The sequence below is a fragment of the Tamandua tetradactyla genome, chromosome 5 (genome assembly GCF_023851605.1).
Source record: "Tamandua tetradactyla isolate mTamTet1 chromosome 5, mTamTet1.pri, whole genome shotgun sequence".
NCBI classification, from domain to species: domain Eukaryota; kingdom Metazoa; phylum Chordata; class Mammalia; order Pilosa; family Myrmecophagidae; genus Tamandua; species Tamandua tetradactyla.
The window spans coordinates 101,858,726-101,880,661 of NC_135331.1; the positions used below are offsets into that span (position 1 = coordinate 101,858,726).

The 21,936-nt window shown below is 51.7% G+C and overlaps 3 protein-coding genes across 7 annotated transcripts; 1 reads left to right on the forward strand and 2 right to left on the reverse strand.

Annotated features, from left to right (window-relative positions):
- Positions 1 to 3,487: 3,487 nt before the first annotated feature.
- On the forward strand, positions 3,488 to 9,607 carry HSP90AB1 (heat shock protein 90 alpha family class B member 1). 2 transcript variants are annotated; one of them, XM_077161932.1, is made up of 12 exons: positions 3,488 to 3,619; positions 5,120 to 5,266; positions 5,619 to 5,825; positions 6,112 to 6,271; positions 6,389 to 6,522; positions 6,657 to 6,962; positions 7,368 to 7,533; positions 7,743 to 7,933; positions 8,047 to 8,194; positions 8,316 to 8,584; positions 8,797 to 9,130; positions 9,237 to 9,607. In XM_077161932.1, exons 2-12 carry the CDS (start codon positions 5,120 to 5,122, stop codon positions 9,344 to 9,346), a joined length of 2,172 nt encoding a protein of 723 aa, XP_077018047.1. In that variant the 5' UTR covers positions 3,488 to 3,619; the 3' UTR covers positions 9,347 to 9,607. The 2 variants fall into 2 exon arrangements, with proteins under 2 accessions (XP_077018047.1, XP_077018048.1); XM_077161933.1 differs by lacking the exon at positions 3,488 to 3,619 and adding an exon at positions 4,302 to 4,407.
- Positions 9,608 to 9,767: 160 nt separating this feature from the next.
- On the reverse strand, positions 9,768 to 13,273 carry SLC35B2 (solute carrier family 35 member B2). Of its 4 annotated transcripts, none has more exons than XM_077161935.1 (4): positions 13,173 to 13,273; positions 12,447 to 12,640; positions 12,122 to 12,230; positions 9,768 to 11,259 (listed from the first exon to the last, which is right to left on the reverse strand). In XM_077161935.1, the coding sequence occupies exons 2-4, from the start codon at positions 12,560 to 12,562 to the stop codon at positions 10,321 to 10,323; spliced, it is 1,164 nt and encodes a 387-aa protein (XP_077018050.1). In that variant the 5' UTR covers positions 12,563 to 12,640; positions 13,173 to 13,273; the 3' UTR covers positions 9,768 to 10,320. The 4 variants fall into 4 exon arrangements, with proteins under 4 accessions (XP_077018050.1, XP_077018049.1, XP_077018051.1 ...); XM_077161934.1 differs by having other exon boundaries at positions 12,122 to 12,276; XM_077161936.1 differs by having other exon boundaries at positions 13,093 to 13,178.
- A 593-nt stretch (positions 13,274 to 13,866) lies between these two features.
- NFKBIE (NFKB inhibitor epsilon) lies at positions 13,867 to 21,176 on the reverse strand. The gene is made up of 6 exons (XM_077161938.1): positions 20,794 to 21,176; positions 18,420 to 18,522; positions 17,483 to 17,705; positions 16,419 to 16,507; positions 16,070 to 16,309; positions 13,867 to 14,920 (listed from the first exon to the last, which is right to left on the reverse strand). The coding sequence occupies exons 1-6, from the start codon at positions 21,159 to 21,161 to the stop codon at positions 14,855 to 14,857; spliced, it is 1,089 nt and encodes a 362-aa protein (XP_077018053.1). The 5' UTR covers positions 21,162 to 21,176; the 3' UTR covers positions 13,867 to 14,854.
- Between the last annotated feature and the right edge of the window lie 760 nt (positions 21,177 to 21,936).

The window sequence follows — 21,936 nt, forward strand, 5'->3', positions numbered from 1 at the left end:
GTCAATAAAAGTATTTATGGACTCTGAAATCTGAATTTTCACGGCAAACATATTATTTTGCTGTAGGGTGTGGTAGTTAGGTTCAGATGTCAACTTGGCCAGGTGAACGTGCCTAGTTCTGCTGCTGCGGACATGAGCCAATGGTACCCACATCTGTTACTCATTACATCTGCAGTCGGCTAGGAGGCGTGCCTACTGCAGTGAATGATGTTTGATTTACTTGGTTGGTGCTTAAATGAGAGAGCTCAACGTAGCACAGCCCAAGCAGCTCAGCATACCTCATCTCGGCACTCGCAGCTCAGCTCAGTTCAGGCCTTTGGATATGCAGAAAGAAAGCATCCTGGGGAAAGTTGTTGGAACCCAGAGGCCTGGAGAGAAGGCCAGCAGAGATTACCCTAAGCCTTTCCATGTAAGAAAGAACCTCAGATGAAAGTTAGCTGCCTTTCCTCTGAAGAATTAATGAAATAAACCCCCTTTTATTAAAAGCCAATCCATTTCTGGTGTGTTGCATTCTGTCAGCTAGCAAACTAGAACATAAGGGTACAGGGATAGTTCAGCGGTAGAATTCTTGACTCAGGTTTGATTCCCAGCACATGCACTTCCTAAAACAAACAAGCAAGCAAACAAATAAACAAAAATTCAACAAATGGTGCTGCAATAACAGGATATTCACATGGAAAAAGAATGAAATGTGACCCCGCCATACAGCATACAAATTGAAATACATATACATATATAATTTTGGTTTTTATACAACCATTTTAAAATATAAACACCATTCTTAGCTCATAGGCTGTACAAAAACAAGAAGGCTCACAGCCTGCCAGCCATAGCATGTGGACCCCTGCTGTAGCCGGCCGCCCTCCAACAGCAGAAGACTGATCTAGGCCTCTGAGGCCTGACCAGGAACAGAGGGCATTGGAAGCTGACATCATCCTGGGTCCATTGCACATTGCATAAGGGAATAAGGCTTTCAGAGACCCCAAGTAATTTTAAGGCCCTATAATTCTCTAAATGTCTTTTCTCATCCTTAAACTCATCTCAGCACTCCTTAACCCAGCGTTTGCAGGCCATTGTGACCTGACCCCTGCCTACAGAGCCACTTGTGGCTCCTCCCTCATCACGGTCCCTTTAACAGGACTCTGCCTTTCTATGCTCTATGTCTCCTAGGAGTAGACCTATGCCATGGCATGGCTAGCTATTACTGTTGAACATGTCTCTTTCCCAGACTGAGCTGGGGGACTCTACTGCTCATCCATGCCCCTTCACATATGGCCTGCTGCAGCAACCCCACTGGGCAGGGTGCTCCTTGTCCTCCTATCATTGTTATCTGTGCATTCCCAGGTGAGGCTTACAGTGGTGGCTCAATGACTGTTAAGTAAATGGGGATGACAATTGGAAGCCATCCTGGAATACTCCCTGGAGAAGGTGGAGTTTCTGTGCTGGTGCAAGATTTGAGATATTCCCGTTTGGGGGAAGTCCTGGAGGGGGCTTCCATCCCGACACTGCTGGAAGTAGGAGTGGGTAGGGGGGTGGGTGTCCAGCTCAGGGAATGCCCATCCATGGGGGCAACTCCCGGTTAGTTTTTGACTTGGGTTCCCAGATACAGCATTCTCCACCCCTTTTTGGAGGAGGGAAGAGTTGGTGGAGTAAGGGCTCTGAGCTTCAGTGAAGTCTCTGAAGCCTCTAGTCCCCATACATAGAATGGTGCAGTTACTTTACCTCCTTGAGAGATACTGTGAATGCTGACAACCACGGAGATTTTTAATAAGCAGGGTCCCTCTGCCCAAGGGAGAGATGTGCTGAGGGATGATGCTCTTCATTTTGTATTTTCATCAGGAAAGCAGTGCCCATGCCCCCCCCCCCCCAATAGATCACAGGCTTCTAAGGAAGGGGAGTAGAAGGGCAAGAAGAGATGAAATAACAGTGGCTGCGGCAAGGATTCAAAGGAGGAGGTGGGACAAGATAGAGTTAAGCAGCAGTTTTTCTCATTTTGGAATGCAACAAAGGAACTAGGAACTGGAAGGAAGATGGGACGCCAGGGCTGGGGAGGTAGGAGGATCTTGCAAGTGGTGATGGGGTACACCACCCCCAACATTCCAGGGGTGGACTAAGAAGGCTGGGAAAGGAATTCCGGGCATTTACAGAGAACAGAGCAGGGAAGGGCTGTTCTCACATGGAAGGGCTGTGGGTCCAGCAGGCTCCCCAGAGCTTGCCAGTGGGAAGAGCAGGCAAAGGGGACAACACCAGGCGAGGTATGGCGGTCCGCAGGCTGCTGGGCAGGCGGACAACCTGGGAGCTCCGGGACCGCAGCTGAAGAGCAACAATTTGGTTTAGGCCGCCTGAGTGGGCCAGTGGCCTGCATCTTCTTGCGGCCTCCCAGGAGTCCCCGGAGACCCCACCCTTAAGTCCAGACAACTGCAGAAAGAGGCGAGAAGACTCAAGAAAAAAAAAAGAAAGGAAGAAAGAAACCAGTCTGCAAAACACTCGGACATGCCCGGATAGAGGACGCAGGTTGCTACGCCCCGCGCACGTGGGCGGATGCAGGGGCTGTGGCGGCCGGGAAGGGTCCCTTAGATTGGGAGCGGCTCCGACAGCCTGTGTCGTCTGAGTGCTTGGGGGAGGACAGGTACCAATCACTTCCTTCACGCTCCACCCCACCCACGTGGCAATACAGGGCCCGCTGGGTCCGGGCAATGGAGAAGAGGATCCCGCCTGTAGGGGACCTCCACGCCCCGCCGTGAGGTCCAGCAGAGCAGCCTGCAGAGCGCGACGATCTAGAAAGACACCGCTCCAGCCAGAGCCGGCGGGGTGGAGCCTCGAGGGGAAGGGGTGGGGCCATCGAGAGGAGCCTGGAAACTGCTGGAAGAATCGCAGCACTACTATCGCCGCTCCTTCCGCTGCGCACCGGCAAAGAGTGCCTTGCTTGTGTGAGCCGGCCCCTCCCCCACGGAGCCCCGCCCGCGGCAAGTCGGGTCTTTCCGCTCGTCCGCAGGAGGGCCGGGCAAGGGAAGGCGGTGTGTTCAAAGTTGCATCTCGAGTTCTCGGTCCTCAGAGAAAACCCACTTACCCTGTCGGGATGTGTAAGGCAGATTCTAAGAGAGAGGTCGGGGCTGGGAGTGGCGGTTGAGGTAGTTAGCTGTCTCTGCCTCTGCTGCCCAGCGAATAATTCGCTTTACAAGGAGTATGCCTACCTACAGGTGTGCCCAAAGTTGGTCTGTAGGGGGCGCCCTCCAGATGCACAGTTTAGGCCAATTGAGCATTCCCAATATTTAATCCTGAGGGTGGGTCGGCCCTGGAGCTACAGGAATGGGGCTGTGAACACAAGTAAAAGTGCAACGGATTTGTATTCTGAGACTAAGCACGCGCCCCCTGTCCTATTTTGGCCCATGACGTCAAGGTGGGCGGGCGGCTGCAGGTACGCGGCTGACGGACATCCTCCTTTAAGGCGGAGGGATCCGGGGACAGGCGGCAGTGCTGTGCTTCGCCTTACATAAAGCTGCTGGGGGCGCCCAGCCGCTCTCTTGAGTCACCCCCACGCAGCTTATATCTTGCGTGTGAGTCGGACACCGTCCCTGCCCGCTGTGCTCCCTGGTACTTGCTGCTCGCTCTCTTCAAGGTAAGGTTGGGGTCTCGTACTCCAGGCTTTTCAATCGCAAGCACTTCGAGTTTTCATCGTTTTTGGCATTTTTAAATCTTAGAATTATTTGTGGCAGCCTTGAGGTTTGGCTCCTCGTAATTTCTCTCGGAGTGGCCGAGGTTTCTACAGTTTTCCCTGTCATTTCCCTTGTACTTTGGTGGTGGGGCTTCCCTGGGTGGCGAATAGCCATGGGCTCAGTGGGCCGCGGATTGGGACCAGGGTGGTGGGCACCCAGCCGCACGTGGTGGCCGCGCCGTCCAGGGACGCTGCCATGTTGGTCCCTCCACTTCCGGACGCGACTCCAAGGTGCTGGAGGGGTCGGTAAGAGGTGTGGGTGTGCGTGTTAAGAATGACTCAGCACATCCAGGTGTTGCTACCTGTACTTTAGGACGCACTTGTCCTGAAGGGCTTTGGTCAAAGGGTTCGCGACGGGAAAGAACACTTGCAGATTTTTGAGGTCCGTCGTACTTAGTTTCCTGATTCCAGATCTTTCCTGCGTCTCGCGGCGGAGGCCGGGGGTGGATGTGAATTAAAGAGAGGGATTGGGGCAGACTGGAAGATCCATTGGCTCCCTCTGCTCTTCGAGAGGTGGGATTGTTCTGGAAGCTTCTGGAAGCCGGCGCCCCGCCCCGTTGTCTGGATGCTGGGGCGAAGGGAGGCTGCGCGGCGGCGCCCCCTCCTCGTGTGGCCCGGGCCGGCGCATGTCCGGCAGTGACGAGGGTCGGCCCGGCGAGTTGCGGCCACCATCTTAATTGTGCTTGGCTCAGGTACCTGTGCTTAAAGATCACGGGGCTTTAACCTCGGCTCTTTGTTTCTGATTTGCCTCTCATCAGTCCCCCATGGAGAGTGCTCCATAGTTCCTCAGGGGTTGACTTCCCCGCCTTGTGGGCAGCTGTCCTAGTCCCGGGTGAATCCATATGCTGACGACTCGAGATAATACCTCATGGGAAGCAGTTTCCAATCAACGTCGTTTTAGCTTTAATCTAGTCATACTGTTATTTTTTTTCTGCCACAGAAAGGGTAATAGTGATTTTGGGCGTTTAGGTATCCGTAAAGATTACTTGTGTTTCTTATTAGAGTCTAGAGGGTCTGGGGTGGTACCCTGTTTTGTATTTCTAACAAACCACCAGGTAATGCTGAAGCTGCTAATGTTTGGACCACTTACTGAGGAGCTGGGTTCTTAAAACATGTCTTTAAAGAAATTGTACATCTTGTTAAAGGATGCTTGTTTATTTTTTTTCCTGGATTGGCTACTCATGGTGCTGCTTGGTCTTTATGAAGGGCTTCTCTAGACCCTTGGAAATGGATAGGACTCCGTGCTGAGACGGTTGTATAAGTCAAATTTTGTTTACATAAAATCTTAAACAATTGAAAAGTGAATCTCTAAAGATTGCCTATAATGGGTCCAAGCATGCGCTGTTTTATTTCCAAGGACAACATGAATATGTTCTTTCTAATTCTGGATCATTCTTACTGCAGATGCCGGAGGAAGTGCACCATGGAGAGGAAGAGGTGGAGACTTTTGCCTTCCAGGCAGAAATTGCCCAGCTTATGTCTCTTATCATCAATACCTTCTATTCTAACAAGGAAATTTTCCTTCGGGAGTTGATCTCTAATGCTTCTGATGTGAGTGCTCTGGATTTGGTGTTTTCTTTCCTTTTAGCATCCCAGAAAACGAAGGAAGGCAGTGGTTTAACATTTGGTGGGGGCTACTGTTGAATGGGATACACCAGCAGGTTTTGGAAAAAGGTTTGCCCTGTGGACCGTCTTTAGTTTGAAAGAAAAGGGAGGGCTTAGGGTCTCTAAGGGACTACCTTGGGGGTAGAGTTAGTAAATAATCTGTGGTTTTTAAGCTTCAAGGTAAGTGGCAATCAGAATTGATGGTGTTTTGGGAGTAGAAAACTAAAGGGTTTCCTTTTGGATGAAGAGGAGAGTTTTAAGAACAGAATCTTAAAGTCACTACTCTGATTATTTTTAGGCTTTGGACAAGATTCGTTATGAGAGCCTGACAGACCCCTCCAAGTTGGACAGTGGTAAAGAGTTGAAAATTGACATCATCCCCAACCCCCAGGAACGTACCCTGACTCTCGTGGATACAGGCATTGGCATGACTAAGGCTGATCTCATAAATAATTTGGGAACCATTGCCAAGTCTGGTACCAAAGCATTTATGGAGGCACTGCAGGTATGGGACATTACATCAGGGCGTACACTTTTTTTTTCCTTCATGTGTATGTATTTCTATATTTATACATATGTGTAGAGAGGCAAATATGTATACTATAGGGGGTTTGTTTACAGCATGGTTTTTTGTGCGTGGGCCAGAAATTGAACCCGGGTCTCCTGCATGGCAGGTGAGAACTCTAACACTGAACCTACCCATGCATCCCTCCACCATTACATTTTGAAATGTTTCCTGGCTTCTTTCGTTTTAAACTGGTGTTTGACTTTAAAACATTCTTTTTTGGCAGGCTGGTGCAGACATCTCCATGATTGGGCAATTTGGTGTTGGCTTCTATTCTGCCTACTTGGTGGCAGAGAAAGTGGTTGTGATCACAAAGCACAATGATGATGAACAGTATGCTTGGGAGTCTTCCGCTGGGGGTTCTTTCACTGTTCGTGCTGACCATGGTAAGTTGACTGGGTTAGAATTCTTTGGGGATACCTTCTAGGTAAAGCAGTTTTTTTTTCAGTACATTTCTTCAATTAGTCTCAACTATTTATACCCCACTGTGATTGACTTTCTAGGGGAGCCTATTGGCCGGGGTACCAAAGTGATCTTGCACCTTAAAGAAGACCAGACTGAGTACTTAGAGGAGAGGCGGGTCAAAGAAGTGGTGAAGAAGCACTCACAGTTCATAGGCTACCCCATCACCCTTTATGTGAGTATGGACTGGTAACCTTTTCCTTTCTGTCACATACTGGGTGTCTGCTGTTTTGGAGTGTCTTCTCATAGTCTCCGGATCCTGTTTTCCCTGGTGTTCTGTATTCTTAATCTATATTTTGGCACTTTTAGTTGGAGAAAGAACGAGAGAAGGAAATCAGTGATGATGAAGCAGAGGAAGAGAAAGGTGAGAAAGAAGAAGAGAAGGATGATGAAGAGAAGCCCAAGATTGAAGATGTGGGCTCAGATGAGGAGGATGATAGTGGTAAAGACAAGAAAAAGAAAACCAAGAAGATTAAGGAGAAGTACATTGATCAAGAAGAACTGAACAAGACCAAGCCCATTTGGACCAGAAACCCTGATGACATCACCCAGGAGGAGTATGGAGAATTCTACAAGAGCCTTACCAATGATTGGGAAGATCACCTGGCAGTCAAGGTGAGAAGCCTTGCATGCCTGCTCAGTAGGAGACAGGAAGTAGAAGGTTATTCTTGTCCACTCATGAACAGCGCTAGGGTGGAGAAATGACTCCTTCCCAGTGGCCTCACTTATCTCGTGACGGAAATCTGGACTGTGCCCCCATGGCCCCACATGGCACGTGTGGGGTTCTGATTTGAGTGGCTTTTTCTCATTCACACAAGGGTTGTATGTATGTAGTTCATACCATTCTGGATACATGTAGGGAATTATGGTTTACTTTTTTCAGGCTGCCCTATAGAGTGTCTATGTTTGTTATCTTAGGTGTTGAGGGGAGGATCTTTGTCCAGCTTCAGATCCTTTGGTGTTGAAACTAAAGTTGTTCTTACCTGAAATAAACAAATTGGCTTATTTTGGACTTTGCAGCACTTCTCTGTGGAAGGTCAGTTAGAATTTCGGGCATTGCTCTTCATCCCCCGCCGGGCTCCCTTCGACCTCTTTGAAAACAAGAAGAAAAAGAACAATATCAAACTCTATGTCCGTCGTGTTTTCATCATGGACAGCTGTGATGAATTGATACCGGAGTATCTCAGTGAGTATTCCCTGGAACTGCAGTTATTAGTTGGATAAATGAGATATTTGGCATCTTTAATGAACTGAAGTCTATGATTAATCAGTGCTGCTTCTCTGTGACACAGCAAGAGAAGGTCAGCTGGGCAAACTGGAACCCTTCTCTTTGAACTTAGATAGCCAGATATAGCAATTTTTCCTGAGTCTCTTATTCCTTGGCTGTGATTGCAGATTTCATTCGTGGTGTGGTGGACTCTGAGGACCTGCCCCTGAACATCTCAAGAGAAATGTTGCAGCAGAGCAAAATCTTGAAGGTCATTCGCAAAAACATTGTGAAGAAGTGCCTTGAGCTCTTCTCTGAGTTGGCAGAAGATAAGGACAACTATAAGAAATTTTATGAGGCATTCTCTAAAAACCTGAAGGTAAGGAGGCAAATACTTATTCACTTGACCCACCTCCGTAGTGGGTTTTTCTGTTCATGTAGTGAAAGAGATCATTCATGGTGAATTTGATTTTACTTTTCTTGCGCTTAAAGCTTGGAATCCATGAGGACTCCACTAACCGGCGACGCCTTTCTGAGCTGCTGCGCTATCATACCTCCCAGTCTGGAGATGAGATGGCTTCTCTTTCTGAATATGTCTCTCGCATGAAGGAGACCCAGAAGTCCATCTATTATATCACTGGTGTGTAGGAGCCCATTTAGCTTTCAGTCTCCTTGGGGCTGGGAGTGTGTTTAGGAGGATTACCTGGAAACTGACAGTTTGAGGCGTTCTGGTTACTGACTCACATGCACTAATCCTACAGGTGAGAGCAAAGAGCAGGTGGCCAATTCTGCTTTTGTGGAGCGAGTGCGGAAGCGGGGCTTTGAGGTGGTTTATATGACCGAGCCTATTGATGAATACTGTGTACAGCAGCTCAAGGAGTTTGATGGGAAGAGCTTGGTCTCAGTTACCAAGGAGGGTTTGGAGCTACCTGAGGATGAGGAAGAGAAGAAGAAAATGGAAGAGAGCAAAGCCAAATTTGAAAACCTCTGCAAGCTTATGAAGGAAATCTTAGATAAAAAGGTTGAGAAGGTAAGCAGTTTGGGACCTAAGGTGTATTCTGTAATATATATTGTGGGACAGCTTTCCTCCAAACCTGCTAGTGGTTTTAGGTAGTCTTTTTTTGTTCAGAGCACTCTTAGCTCCTGCTCTGTTTTCCTGCCCAGTCACTTTTATAGTTGACATACAAAGATTAGTTAGGCATTACCTCAAAGTACCACCCAGGTATTTATCTCTGTCCACAGGTGACAATCTCCAATAGGCTTGTGTCTTCACCCTGCTGCATTGTAACTAGCACGTATGGCTGGACAGCCAACATGGAGCGGATCATGAAAGCCCAGGCGCTTCGCGACAACTCTACAATGGGCTATATGATGGCCAAAAAGCACCTGGAGATCAACCCTGACCACCCCATCGTGGAGACACTGCGGCAGAAGGCTGAGGCAGATAAGAATGACAAGGCAGTGAAAGACCTGGTGGTGCTGTTGTTTGAAACTGCACTGCTCTCTTCTGGCTTCTCTCTTGAGGATCCCCAGACCCACTCAAACCGCATCTACCGCATGATCAAGCTAGGTTTAGGTGAGTAGCCTTATTACCTGGTGTTGTAAGGAGTTGTAGAGTCTGGTCTTTTGGACAGACTAGATTTATGTGATCTGAACCTCACATGGCATGCTTTTACTTTTAGGCATTGATGAAGATGAAGTGACAGCTGAAGAACCCAGTGCTGCTGTTCCTGATGAGATCCCTCCACTGGAGGGTGATGAAGATGCATCTCGCATGGAAGAAGTAGATTAGGTGTTTTCTACCCACAAACCTTTTACCTCCTGTATAGTGTTGCCCCGATTCCCACAGCAGCCCAAGTGGCCCTGTCCCACCTGGCTCTATCTGCTGATATCTAATGTCTCCCCCCTTTCCTGTCCTTGTGTCTAAGGCAGGTTGCAAGGGCCTTGAGCCCCATCCCATTTGACAGTGGGGTTTAGATGTTGTGTATTGTGAGTTTGTTTTATTTTGTTCTGAAATTAAAGTGCGCAAATAAAAAAGATGCAGTTTTATACAGTTCTGCTTTCCCTTGTGGATATAATGAATGCTGCTTTTAAGTTCCCATAGCTTTCATCTACACAGCAAGTTGGACCCTTCTTTCTAATCAGATAACGTCTATTAAATGTCCGTTCCCCAAAGTGTGTCTTTCAGTCAACCAAAACACATCCAAGCCCCCTGCAGCAATTTAATTTAATAAAATAAGCAAAAAGTTACATTTTCAAAGTACCAAAACCTGCAACTAGCTCCTGGAGCAGAGTCCTAGGCCTCATGAGCAGAGGGGGTGGCATTGCTGGGCAAAGCTCAGCACAGCACCATCTCTCACTACTTCAGGAAAGCAGCATTTGGAATCTAACACTTGTGCTTTTCTCACCAGAGTAAGAAATGCAGGTCTCTGGGAGGGTGTCTAAGGGTGGGTTCTCAACCTAAGTGATAAAGACAGATGTGCTGGTGGCAGGACCAACACCTAGGGTGAAAGGGGACTTGGGAGGGGAGGAGTCCTTGCAAAGTGCTTCTGCCCTGTCCCCACTGTCATCTCTACCCTGGGGCTTAGAAGAAACCTGCCTACTAAGAGTGGGCAACTTAAGGCAAAGCAGAAGATTGCCTCCTGGGCTCTTCACCCCCAGCTGCACAGAGCTAGTTTGTGATACTGAAAAAACCTGTGTTCTGCTTTCAGAGCCAGCCTCTGAGAAACTGGTGTGGTGAGAGGGTTCTGTTTATCACCCACCCTCTCAAACCTTCTGCACAGGGGACTCCATAGGCACAGCCTTCTTTCCCCGTTGCTTTAGGCGGCCCCGAGCATAGACTCTGAGTAGGAGGGCAGCAAAGACAACAGCTATGCCCAGTCCCCCCACCACAGTGACAGTGTGGCCATAGAGGAGACAGGACAGGAGGATGGCAAAGGCCTGGCGGAGAGTCATGATGATGGTAAAGACAGCAGCCCCAAACTGTCCAATAGTGTAGAAGATGAAGAGCTGGCCACATGCCGAGCAGACTGAGAGCAGAAGGGCATGGGCAGCAAACTCGCTGTGTCGTCCCATGAAGCGGGTGCCCTCAAGGAGAGCCCCCTGCTCTAGCAGTGAGCCCACTGTGAAGAGGCAGGAGAAGAAGTTGACCCCAAACATCATCTGTACTGATGACATTTTGTAGGCAAACAGGGCATCTTGCCAGTTTGAGGTGAAGCTGTCAAAGGCAATGTAGCCAGTTAGGAGGATAAGCCCTGAGAGTGTGGTGACTGGGGAGCTGCGGGGCTCTGGTCCACTGGACAGCAGAAACATGCTGACCCCAACGGAGATGAGGCCGGCGGTCAGGTATTCCCAGTGCTCATAGCTACGCCGAGACACCAGCTTTCCCATCAGCATAACGGGGATCACCTTGGAGGCTTTGGCCAACACCTGGGTGGGAAAGCTGACAAACTTCAGAGCTTCATACTGGCACCAGCTGCTAAGCACATTAGACAGACTGGCAAAGGAATACCGGTACATGGGTGCCCCGTGCCGGGGCTGCTTGCAGAAGACACAGTAGAGGCCAGCCACCATCAGTGCCAGCACTCGGTTCATCAGCACCAGGAACTGTGAGTCCGTGAAACGCTCGCCTGGGGCTGTAGCTGTGGCCCCATAGCTGCGGGTCATCACTCTTTCCTGCAACACACCCCAGGTCAGATAGGACACCTGGGATATAAAAGAAGTCCATGAGCAAGGAAGGCAAAAATGGATCTCCACCTCCCACGTTCTGGGCTGTAGGTGTGGCCCCATAGTTGCAGGTCATCACTCTTTCCTGCAACACACCCAGGTCTGATAGGATACCTGGGAGATAAGAGAAGTCCACCAGCAAGGGAAGGCAAAAAGGTAGGCAAAAATGGATTTCAACCTCCCACTTCCCTCAGGTGGATGTCTAAATGATTTGAAGTCTCCTCTCAAGTCTGGACAGTGATTGCCAGAATTCAACTTGTAGGGAATCAAGTATGTGTGAAACACGATATACTTTAGAACTGCCGAGACCCTGTTTGTTCCCACAGTATGAATATGTTGGAGCTGATTCCATCCAAAGCATTTTATTATCTATTTTCAGCCAATTCAGAGAGGCAAGACTTCTCAGAAAGAGCCAAATAGTTGGTTCAACATGATGGAGAAGGCTGGACTCATACCTACTCCAAACTGCCATGTGATTGGCATCTCTGCACTCCTCTCACATGCATTATTGCAAGAGGGTTGAACAGATCCTACACACTTTTATCAGTGGGGTTACAGTAAGATTCATCAATGCAGAAAGATATACCATAATGGAGCAGTAGAAATTACAAAATCTCTCTTCCTCTATAAATTGTGAATTAGTAATGTGTACTTTATTCAGTGCTAGAGAGAGGAGGAAAGAAAAGTCTCCTTTAATAACCTCCAAGAAGATGATATTTTCCTTTTGGGAGGAGGATGGGGACACAGCAAATCATTGAGACTGGTAGGGTAAAACTTTGGTTCTGCCGATTCCTTGCCCACCAAGACCCAAATCCAGGAAAAGCACAGCCTGTGGACCTACCTGGAGCCCTGTAGCACAGAAGATCAGCTTCAGGGCTTGCCAAGTGGGGGTTGTCTCAGATGACTCTGTCCGTGAAGCCAGGGGGACTTCATCTGAGGCCTTGGGCTCACTGCCAAATACGCAGGCTTTTACCAAGGGGAAGCAGAGGCCCCGGCCTGGAGAAGGCATACAAAATCAAGCCCAAAGTCTTCTACAGAGTATCTCATCCTCCCCAGAACAGTCAGCCTGGTGGCCTCCCTCCCTCCCTAAACCACATCCCATCTAGAATACAAGCTAGCAGCTGCAATCTGGACCTAGAACACTACCCCACCCTTTTCCCACACACCTGTCTCCAGGTAGTTCTTCCGTCTGAAGTACTGCACCAGGAGGTAGCCAGGCACCATAAAGCTGGCATAGCCAGCAGCATTCACCAAAAAGCGGAAGAACCATAGCTGGGTCCATGACTCCGGAGGGGCTTCGGGGGTCTCCCCACCTGCCCCCACGGAGGGGAGGGTGGCCAGCACCACCACTGCCCACCACCTGCGGGGACAGCGGACACCAAGATTAGGGTGCAGCTCCTCATCTGCTCGGCCCTCCAAAGGGTACCATACTGGAGAATGGCCCGGAATCTCCTCCCAACCCCCTCCGCCGTAGCCCAGCCCGGACAAAGAGTCTCTCTCTCTCCCTCTCTCTCTCTCACTCGGTGGGGGGTGGGGGGCCGGGCAGGCAAGGCAGGGCCCCCTCCCTCCCCGGGGGCGGACCCGCCCCTCTGGCCACACAGGTTCCCTCTGTTCCCTTCAGCACTCGCCGGTAGCTCAGACCACAAGCGGCGCCCCCTCCTCCCACCTTCCCCTCCATGTCCCCGGGGCACCAGGGCTCCCCAACCCCTCAACCCGACTCTCCAAAAAACCCTTAAGGAACATAAGACCATGCCTCACACTCCAACCCGGGCAGCGCTGTGCCAGCCATCCGCCCGCCACCAGAGAACCCACCCGGCCCCCGTTCCGAGGGGCGACAGTCACGTGGCCCAGGAGCTCGGTCACGTGGAGTCCGCTGCCCCCTAGCCCCCCACCTGGCAACCATGGTCCGGCCTGCGCGGGGCGGAGGAGGACCGGGGAATGCGGCTCCCCGGGCCGCGCACTCCCTCCGCCGCCTCCCGAAGCAGTGAGTGAGCGGCTAGCGGAAGTGCCGCGCTCTTCCCGCCTCCCTCCGGGCGGCCGCCCCTCCGCCCCCAACCGCGATCACGCAGAGCCCCGGGCCACTGCCCGGCCACAGCGCCCCCGCGCGGTCCGGAGGGAGTCGCGGCTTGGCTCCGAGGAGCTGGGCTACTCCTGGGCGGGAGAAGCCAGTAGCCCCGAGCCTCGAGGGTGCTTCCCGCGTCCCTTTACGTTAATTTTCCCATTTTCTGACAGTATGATGCCCCCTTCCTTTTTTAGGCTGGATCAGCAATTGTGTCTCTCCACTCCCCACAACCTTCGAGGCTATGCATGATTTGGCCGCTGTCTTCCTGGCCCACTCACTCACCAACTCCAGAGTCCCACCAGCTTGCTCTCAGTTCCTCTAACTCACAAAGGCCTTTCCCCTAAATGCTCTGCTTTCTCAACCCTAACTCATCTTGTTAAAAATGACACTCAGAGAAGCGTCGTTTGACCAAAGTATGACCCTATACACAGTCCATTGTTCTCATTCCACTATTCTTTTCTTTCACAGCAACCATCACCATCGCAGTTGTATTTGTAATCCACGTATTTGTAAATTCACATATCTATTTGGATTTTATCATTTTAATGGCTGTCGCACTCACTAGACAGTAAGATCCAAGTCACAAGAGACCATGCTGGTTTATCCCCCCATGCTCTCCCCAGCAGAGGCCTGATCTAACAGGGCCTTTAAATATGTGTGGAATGAGGGGAAAATATAAAAAGTCACTGCTCCTTTGTTGCCCACCCTCCCTAAATTAGCCCTTTTCTCCAGGTTCCTCCAGATGACAACCTCCAGGACAGCAGTGAAACCTCAGGACCTGTGTCTTCTCATTCCTCATTCTCTTTATCTTGCATTTCCACTGTGCTAGACAGAAAGAAGTCACTGAGGGCTCTTACCTCACCCACCTCACCCAATAAGGTCCTTCCCAGCTCAGGGGACAATTTCCTTAATTCTGACTGTACCACAAAGTCACCAGGCAGGCCTGTCAAAAGACTCTACACACACAACATACAAAATAATTCTGAAGGGGAAAAACTTTTTAAGTTTCTGCTGTTTTAGTGTCATGTACTGAAACTTCCCTTCCCCAAAGGCTCAGTTCAAGGGCTTCTGCATTGAAGTCATTAAACATAGTATTAGAGTTCTCAAAAGAAGTAAGATGGGACCCTCAGGGTCCTGCTTGCTCGTATTTCAACCTTTCTCCTGAGTCAGGAGTACATGATTTTGCAATGGTTGACAGTTTCAGGCTGACCCAACATGGGTAGAAACAAGAGCTCCCACCATCTATAAGAGGGGCAAACAGGCTTCGCCCAGGATAACTTGGGGCTTTAAAGGGTCTTCCAAGAATCTCCGTCCACCAGGGAAGCTGTTCCTTCCAGACTGGCTCTCTTGTGATTCCTCCTCTCAGCTCAGGACTGTGCTGTCCCTGGGCTCTGTCCTCATAGTCCCCACAGTACCAGAAGGGCACATTGCCTGGGTCCAAACTGCAGCAACTATGGTCCGAGCTTCCAGATGGAAAAAGGAGCCCCCAGGGCCCCTGACCCCGCGCTGGCTTCAGTCAGCACACAGCAGTGGCTTCCCTGAGATCTTCAGGTCATCAAAGGGCAAAAGAGGAAAGGGCTGAGAGACAGAAAGGAGAGAAGCAGGGTTAGAGGTCATGAAAAGAAAAGGCAGGGCGGGCCACGGTGGCTCATGCCAGAGGACCCGGGTTCGATTCCCAGTGCCTGCCCATGTTTAAAAAAAAAAAAAAAAAAAAGGCAGTGAGAAGGAGGGCAGATGGGGAAATTTCTTGGGGCACTACCTCTGCACCAAATGACACCTGAAGGACATTAGGAACCAAGCCTCCCTATTAACCTCAAGAATAGTGGCCCTGCTATGAGGCCTTAGGCAGGCCCTCATTCTCTAATACAATGCAGAATATGGGAGCTACAAGGGGCCTTCTTTCTTAATAGAAAGAAGTCCAGTCCATGGGTCTCTTTGGGGGAAGGAGCAGTAGAAAGAAGTGTTCACAAAAAATTTGGAATATATTTTTAAATTAAACATTTAAAAATGGGAAAGACTACACAGAAAAGCCGGCTTTCACCTCTCTTAAAAAACTGGAAGAGGGCGGGCAATGGTGGCTCAGTGGCAGAGTTCTCACCTGCCATGCCAGAGACCCGGGTTTGATTCCCGGTGCCTGCCCATGTAAAAAACAAAACAAAACAAAACAAAAAACAACTGGAAGAGCGGGTGCAAGGGTAGTTCAGTGGCAGAATTCTTGCCTGCCATGCGAGAGACTCAGGTCTGCTTCCTGGCTGGTATACTCCCCCCACCCCCCCACCCCCAATTCAACAAATGGTGCTGCAATAATGGGATATTCACATGGAAAAAGAATGAAATGTGACTCTCACCATACTGCATACAAAAAAACCCACCCACACACACACACACAAAACTGGAAATTCTGGTAACACCAGGCCCACCTTGTACTCTGCCACAATTTGCTGAAGACCCCCTGTTCTTATTTCTGGCCTACTTCACTGATTCACTTTAGCTGCAGGGCTCCTATAGGTGCCCAAATTTGGGTGCTCTTGTCCCATCTAAATAAACAAACAGGCTCAGAGAGGATCAGAGGCTTGCCCAAGGTCTCACGGTTGCTTAGTAACTGAGTAAGCCATTAGACCCAGGGACTCCTCACATCCAGTGTGGCCCTTTCAGCTAATTAATGGTCCTGTCTCTGCTATGGGTGTGGGAGAGCCTGGAGAGCAGAGCAATGTGTATGCCTCTTACATCCTCAGCCAGGTCCTGGGGTGTCTCATCCTCCACATTCCGTAGTAAGGAGTCAGCGCCTGCCTCACACAAGGTAGATGAAATGCTTCTCAGGCCCCTGCCAGCAGCGAGGTGCAGGGGTGTACATCCGTTGAGCATGCGGGCATCCACCCGGGCACCGGCTTGGAGCAGAAACTGCACCAGGGCCCGCTCCTGCGTTTCCACGGCCAGGTGTAGCGCTGTCTTCCCACTGGTGCCCTCCTGGAAGGGAATGAGGATGTCAGCCACGGTCCTCAGGAGGCAGCGAGCTGGGCCGGGACCAGGTGGGGGCGGGCCCTGAGCCAGGCAGCACCCTGATTGGCTGCCTCACCTGCGCGTCAATGTCGGCTCCGTTTTGAAGCAGCAGTTCCATTAGCTGCCGGTTCCTCTGTAGGGTGGCGATGTGGAGACAGGCCAGACCTGGGATGGGGTGAGGGTGGGAGGTGCTGATCTAGATCCACCAACTCCCTCTCTCCCTGGGACTGCCCTACCCCTCAGTCCCAAGGGACCCGCTGCCCACTCAAAGTCTCTGATCACAGGACTGTTAAAACGCAGACTCAAAAACCCCCTCAAAAGTCTGAGGGGAAAGGAACTCAAAGTTTCCACCTATTCAGAGTCATGTTATTGAAACTTGCATGGTTCAGAGGTCAGGATTCTGAGTGACACCATCTCCCCTGCCCACAACCCCGAACTAAAATGAAACTCTACCTGCCTTCAAGTCCAGTGCAAAAGCCACCTTCTCTAAGAAGTTCTCAGATAGGCATGTAAAACCCAGCCCCTCCCCCAGGTGCCAAGTCCCCCTAGCCTTTCTGGACTGGATTCAACTGCTTAGTCTTAGAGACTCAGATTCATATTGATGTCCCGCACCTCATTTGAGTGTCCATTTCAAATGTCCCCACTCCATGAGGCCTTCCTAACCACCCAATTTAAAAATCACATCAACCTTCCCAAACCCCCACAATTCAGTTTCCCTTACTCTGCTTTTTTTTCCATAGCACTTGCTGCATTTTAACGTACTACATGTTTGACTGCTTATATTTATTGTCCATTTCAACCTTTTTCAGTTTGGCTCACAGATATAAGTCCAGCTCTTAGAATAGTGTCTGGCATGTAGATGGCCCTCAGCACACTGTTGTTGGGTGACTTAATAAGGTCCTCTGATCCCTATTAAACAGAATATCTCAAGGGCAATTTAACTCTCTGCTGAGCCCACAGTAGATGCTTGGTAAATTCCAAATTAAATACATTCATTCATTCAAAAAAGCTGTGCTGAGTACCTACGTGCTTAGAGCTGGAGATGTATAAGTGAACAAGCTGAGACTCTCCCCTCCCTGAGAATGAGGTCCCTGTCTCCCACCCCCTCCTCACTCCACAGGGCCCCTAGGCTGCCCGCACCTTGCCAGTTTTGCAGTTGGAGGTCCAGGGAGTGAGGTGGTCTTCTGCCTGGTTCTGGCTGTCCCTCCAGCAGGCAGCGAGCACAGGCCAGGTGTTGGCGTTGGCAAGCCACATGCAGGGCTGTGTCACCATGCCGATCCTGGAGTACCCGGCTGGCTCCCTTCAGCACCAGTGCCTGAACTGCACCTGGCTGGTCCAGATGCACAGCCAGGTGGAGGGCTGTCTGTGGGCATAAGCAGAGGGTCACAGGGACAGTCAGATGTGCTGCCACCTCTGGGAACATGCTAGGGTAAGCACAGGAATCCCCAGCTGCCAGCACTTTCTCTGAAGACAACTTATAAAGGCCATAGCCCTGGTATCTCAAAGAAACACTACCAAGCCCTTCCCTCTGTTATACCCCATCCCCTTCCCCCAGCAATCAGAATCCCAATTCTTGCAGTAGTGTGATAAAAGTGTCCCTCTACTCTTATACTTCTCTTTGCCCCTGGAGCAGTCTCTCATCCTCTGTGAACTCTATAATCCCCAGGGGTTAGGCTTCAGGGAAGGGTTTGGCTTGGTAGGGTAAAGGTACCAGGCAGTCTCTACCTAGTAAACTTCCAAACTCCTCCTTTAAGATCCCATTTCCCATTTAGAAGCCCCCTCCTGTATAAAGCCTTCCTTGGCTGCTCCACACAGATACTGGATCCCACAGCAGCTGGTATGCGTCTCTATCACAAAGCTTGCAACTAAGCTATGTAATTAGGTGTTTACATGAGTTCTCTACTCCAGTCTACGAGTACCTTGTGGGCTGTGTCTTACTTGTTTCTTTGTCCTCGGCTTCTAGGCCAGTGTCTGGTGTCTGTTTCCTGATTGAACACACTACAGAATCTTGAATGGCTGCTAGGGATGGTACCTGGGGAGATAGGGTATTTGGGCACAGCCCACTCTCTCTGCCCACCTGGTAAAGGTTGTTCTGAATGTCCACGACTTCCTGGGGCAGCAAAGCCAGGCAACAGAGCAGCACGGCTGGGGCTTCATGGATCACTGCCAGGTGGATCAGCCTGGGGGGAGGGGGGACTTGAGGTCAGGGCCCAGGCCAGAAAAGATAGGCTGGGATCCTAGGGTTAGAAGGAACACACAACCACTAATTAGCCACCCAAAAGATTGGCACAGAAAGTGAGAGTTTGGACTAGGAAGTGAGAGTTGGGATGATAAGTCAGGATGCTGTAGTGGGAGCTCCATGTTGCCATGTCTGGCCTTCAAGAGGACCTTGCAGGCTGGTAGTGTGGGCAGGGTGCTAACAGGACAAGGGCCTTCCTGTCCCCTGCCCACACCCCATCCTCTCTGCCTCAACGGCCCAGCTAGATCAACTGTAGCTCAAAGCCAAACTGAAAGCTGATGGGGTAGCCCAGAGGGGGTTTCCAAAGTTGAGCTCCCCACCTACCCCCACCCCAAAACGGAGGACAGAAGTGGGTGAGGTAGGGGGTCACTCTCACCCCAGCAATGCAATGTTACACATTCCAAGGGAGAGAAAACAAAGCTTGGAGGAGGAGCAAGGAGAGAGTGAAGCATCCTATCATACGGCCCTCAGACAGAAGTTCAAGAGGGCTACTCCTCTGATAGGACAGACCAGGTGGGGCTCGACTAGGGGCTCTGAACTCCTGCAAATATCTCTGAGGGGAGGTCTGGGCAGTGTAGAAAATGTGTGTGTGCTGGGGGCCAAGAACTTTAACCTGGGGGTGAGGTGGGCAGCTGAGAGGGGAAGTTCCAGCCATGGGGTTTCCCCCACATCAGGTGAGGAAAATGAAAGCCGGAGCTCGAGGGTCTGGGTGGGACAGCTGCCTTGGGGCATTAGTGAAAGGGGCAGCTTGGCTAAAAGGCCTGTCTGGGCTGGGGAAGGGGCTGCTCAGGAGGGAGGGGGCTGGCTTTGGCAGCAGGCGAGGCCCAGGAGACCCAGGAGAGAGTGACGGGGAGGGGAGGAACCACTCTGGAAATCCCCTCGGCCAGGGCCTGCTCTCTGGGTCACATTCCTGGAGCCACCTCCCTCTCTCCCGCACTCTCCCCTCCTCCCACTTCCTCTTCCACTTCTATACCTCGGAAGGAGGAAAGTGGCTCCTCCCCAGGCACCTCAGGGAGAGGAAAGTGCCCTCTCCCCTCTGGGGACCCCCTGGGAAGTCCTGCCTCCCACTGCTCTACAATTCACACTGAATCCAAACACCTGACTCTAACTAGAGATGGTAAAAGCTGGGGCTGAGAGGCAAAGAGGGGAGGCCAGGGTCAGAAATCCCCCTCACTCCCTGACTCAAAGGCCAGCCATAGGAGGTGCTCCTACATAGCACCTCCAAAATCTTGGAGTTCTGGGCCTGAGTGCTGGTGACCCAGGCACAGAGTGCAAAAAGACCGGGAGTCACTACTTTCCCAAGCACCGGGTCCAAAGGCCATCATTGCCAAAGGCTACCCAGGATTAGGCCCCTTGCACCTCCAAAAAAGCAGGTCAGGGCAGACATCCCTGCCTCCCCTTCATCCCAGCGGCCCTGATCTGGGAACCCAGCTCCCCCTACCCACCCCACCCCCAACTTTGTTTCTAACTCCCAAACCTCAGCCACCCCTTATCCTGTCAGTGTCTTCTACTTTCTGAAGGGTAAATCCTCAGCAGGCTAGACCTCACACATATGATTCTACCTGGCCCAGTCCCCATCAAGCTCCACCTGGGCCTAGGGGAGGAAACGTGAAGTGAGGAGGTCAGACAGGACAGTGAGGAGGATTGGGGGCTCAGGAGGTAGAGTGGGTGAAGGAGGCTGACTCGAGCCCTCACTTCCCCTTTCTCAGCAGAGGAAGTAAGCTGGGGCAGCCAGCAGCCTGTCTGCTGCAGAAAGGGTGCCCCAGTCTGGCTCTCCTCCTCAGAGACAGCTCAGCTCTGCAGCCCAGCACTTCTCCCAGCCTCCCAGTCCCCAATGGCAACCTGTAGCTGGCAGGAGTGGGGCATCCCAGATATTGAGCAAACAAGGATGCCTGCCCCCATCCATCAAGAAAAAAAACAAAACAAAACAACTGGACTGGTCAGGGGAATTTTCTCTTCCTCAGGGTAGGTTATTTGGTAGGTTGCTGGCTGGGGTACTAGCCTCCTGCATAAGAGCCCTGCGGGCTCTGGGCACCCCTGAAAGGGAAGGTAGAGGAATGATGACAGGCCCTCTAGTCTGGGCTCAGCGAGAGCCCAAAAGTGGACTGAGAGTTAAGTTTGTAGTTAGCGCGAGCCTCAGAGCATGGTGTCCAGCTTGCTGGGGCTCCCGGAGGAAAAGGGGTCCCACCTCAGCCTCGCCCCCCGTACTCACGTGTCTCCGTCCTCGGAGATGTAGGTGAGGGCTTCCAGCTGCTGAGGGCTCAGCGCCCCCGCGGGGAGAAGCGGCAAGCCTGTGGCCGGGTTCTCGGCCTCGGGACCCCCCAGCAAGGGTAGGGGTTCGGTGAGCGAGGAGGAGCCATAGGTGGAGTCAGCCCGCTCCCCATCCGCGTCTTCTTTCTCCTGTGGCTCCTCGGCGGTCCTCGGGGGCTGGGTCCAGGGCTGGCGGCCGCCGCCTTCCGAGGACCCGGGACCCGCGGCGGGGGCGGGCTCGGGCAGCGAGCGGAGAGAACGCAGAGACTCGATGCCCGAGTCGCACTGGCTCTCGTCCGCCTCGTCTGGCCCCTTCCGCGCCTCGGACATGCTCGCGGCGCCCGCCCGCGGGGGCCCGGACCCAGCAGGATCCAGCTCCCGGCGCCGCCGCGCCGCCTTTCCGGGTTGCGGGCTCGCCTCGCGGGGCGGGCGCCAGGCCCCGAGAGGCCTCCTACCTGGACTGAGGGAGCCCAGCGGGTCGGCGAGAAGCGAGGACGAGGATCCTAGCGCTGATCGAATCCACCGCAGCGGATACTTGGAGCAGCTGGGCTTCCCCGCTCGGTTCCCTCTCGCGCTCCGCCCCTCGGACCCCCGCGAGAGGGTGCAGCGCTCCCGGTGGCCCCACCCCTGACGGGCGCTTCCGGACGGAGGCCCCGCCCCAACGGAATCCCCCTCGCCCCGCCCTCTGAGTTGGCTCGAGTCTGGGGTTACCCGTTCCTGACTCACCCGTTGGTTGGTTAATTTGCCCATTCATTCTTTCACTCACTCTTTTTCTTTTCCTTCTTCGTTCCATTCACTAATTCCATATATTCATTGTTCCCTCACTTTACTCATTTCATTCACCTCTTTGTGTGTTCGTTTCTAAAGGAATATCTATTAATTGCCCGCATGAGCTGGACGTCTTGGGGGGGGGACAGGTGGGTGGCGGGACGGGCAATCATTGCTTCCTATTTCACTCAATTTCTCTTGCTTTCTCACCTTTCCGCATGAGTGCCCAGGCGTTTGGGTGGGGAAACACCATCACCACCACCAAAAAGTCTTGAAAGGAGCACTTCTCCCCTTGGGTCTTGGCTAAGGGTCTCCTGTGCCAATCACACAGATCACA

Coding starts and splice junctions, on each gene's coding strand:
- SLC35B2 (XM_077161934.1), bottom strand. Junction 12,277..12,446: donor GAAGAACTACCTGGAGACAG/GTGTGTGGGAAA, acceptor TGCCTTCTCCAG/GCCGGGGCCTCTGCTTCCCC. Junction 11,260..12,121: donor TCTGTGCTACAGGGCTCCAG/GTAGGTCCACAG, acceptor TTTATATCCCAG/GTGTCCTATCTGACCTGGGG.
- HSP90AB1 (XM_077161932.1), top strand. CDS start 5,120: ATGCCGGAGGAAGTGCACCATGGAGAGGAAGAGGTGGAGACTTTTGCC. Junction 5,826..6,111: donor CATTTATGGAGGCACTGCAG/GTATGGGACATT, acceptor CTTTTTTGGCAG/GCTGGTGCAGACATCTCCAT. Junction 9,131..9,236: donor CATGATCAAGCTAGGTTTAG/GTGAGTAGCCTT, acceptor TTTTACTTTTAG/GCATTGATGAAGATGAAGTG.
- NFKBIE (XM_077161938.1), bottom strand. CDS start 21,161: ATGTCCGAGGCGCGGAAGGGGCCAGACGAGGCGGACGAGAGCCAGTGC. Junction 18,523..20,793: donor ATCTCCGAGGACGGAGACAC/GTGAGTACGGGG, acceptor CCCTCCCCCCAG/GCTGATCCACCTGGCAGTGA. Junction 16,310..16,418: donor GAGCCGACATTGACGCGCAG/GTGAGGCAGCCA, acceptor ATTCCCTTCCAG/GAGGGCACCAGTGGGAAGAC.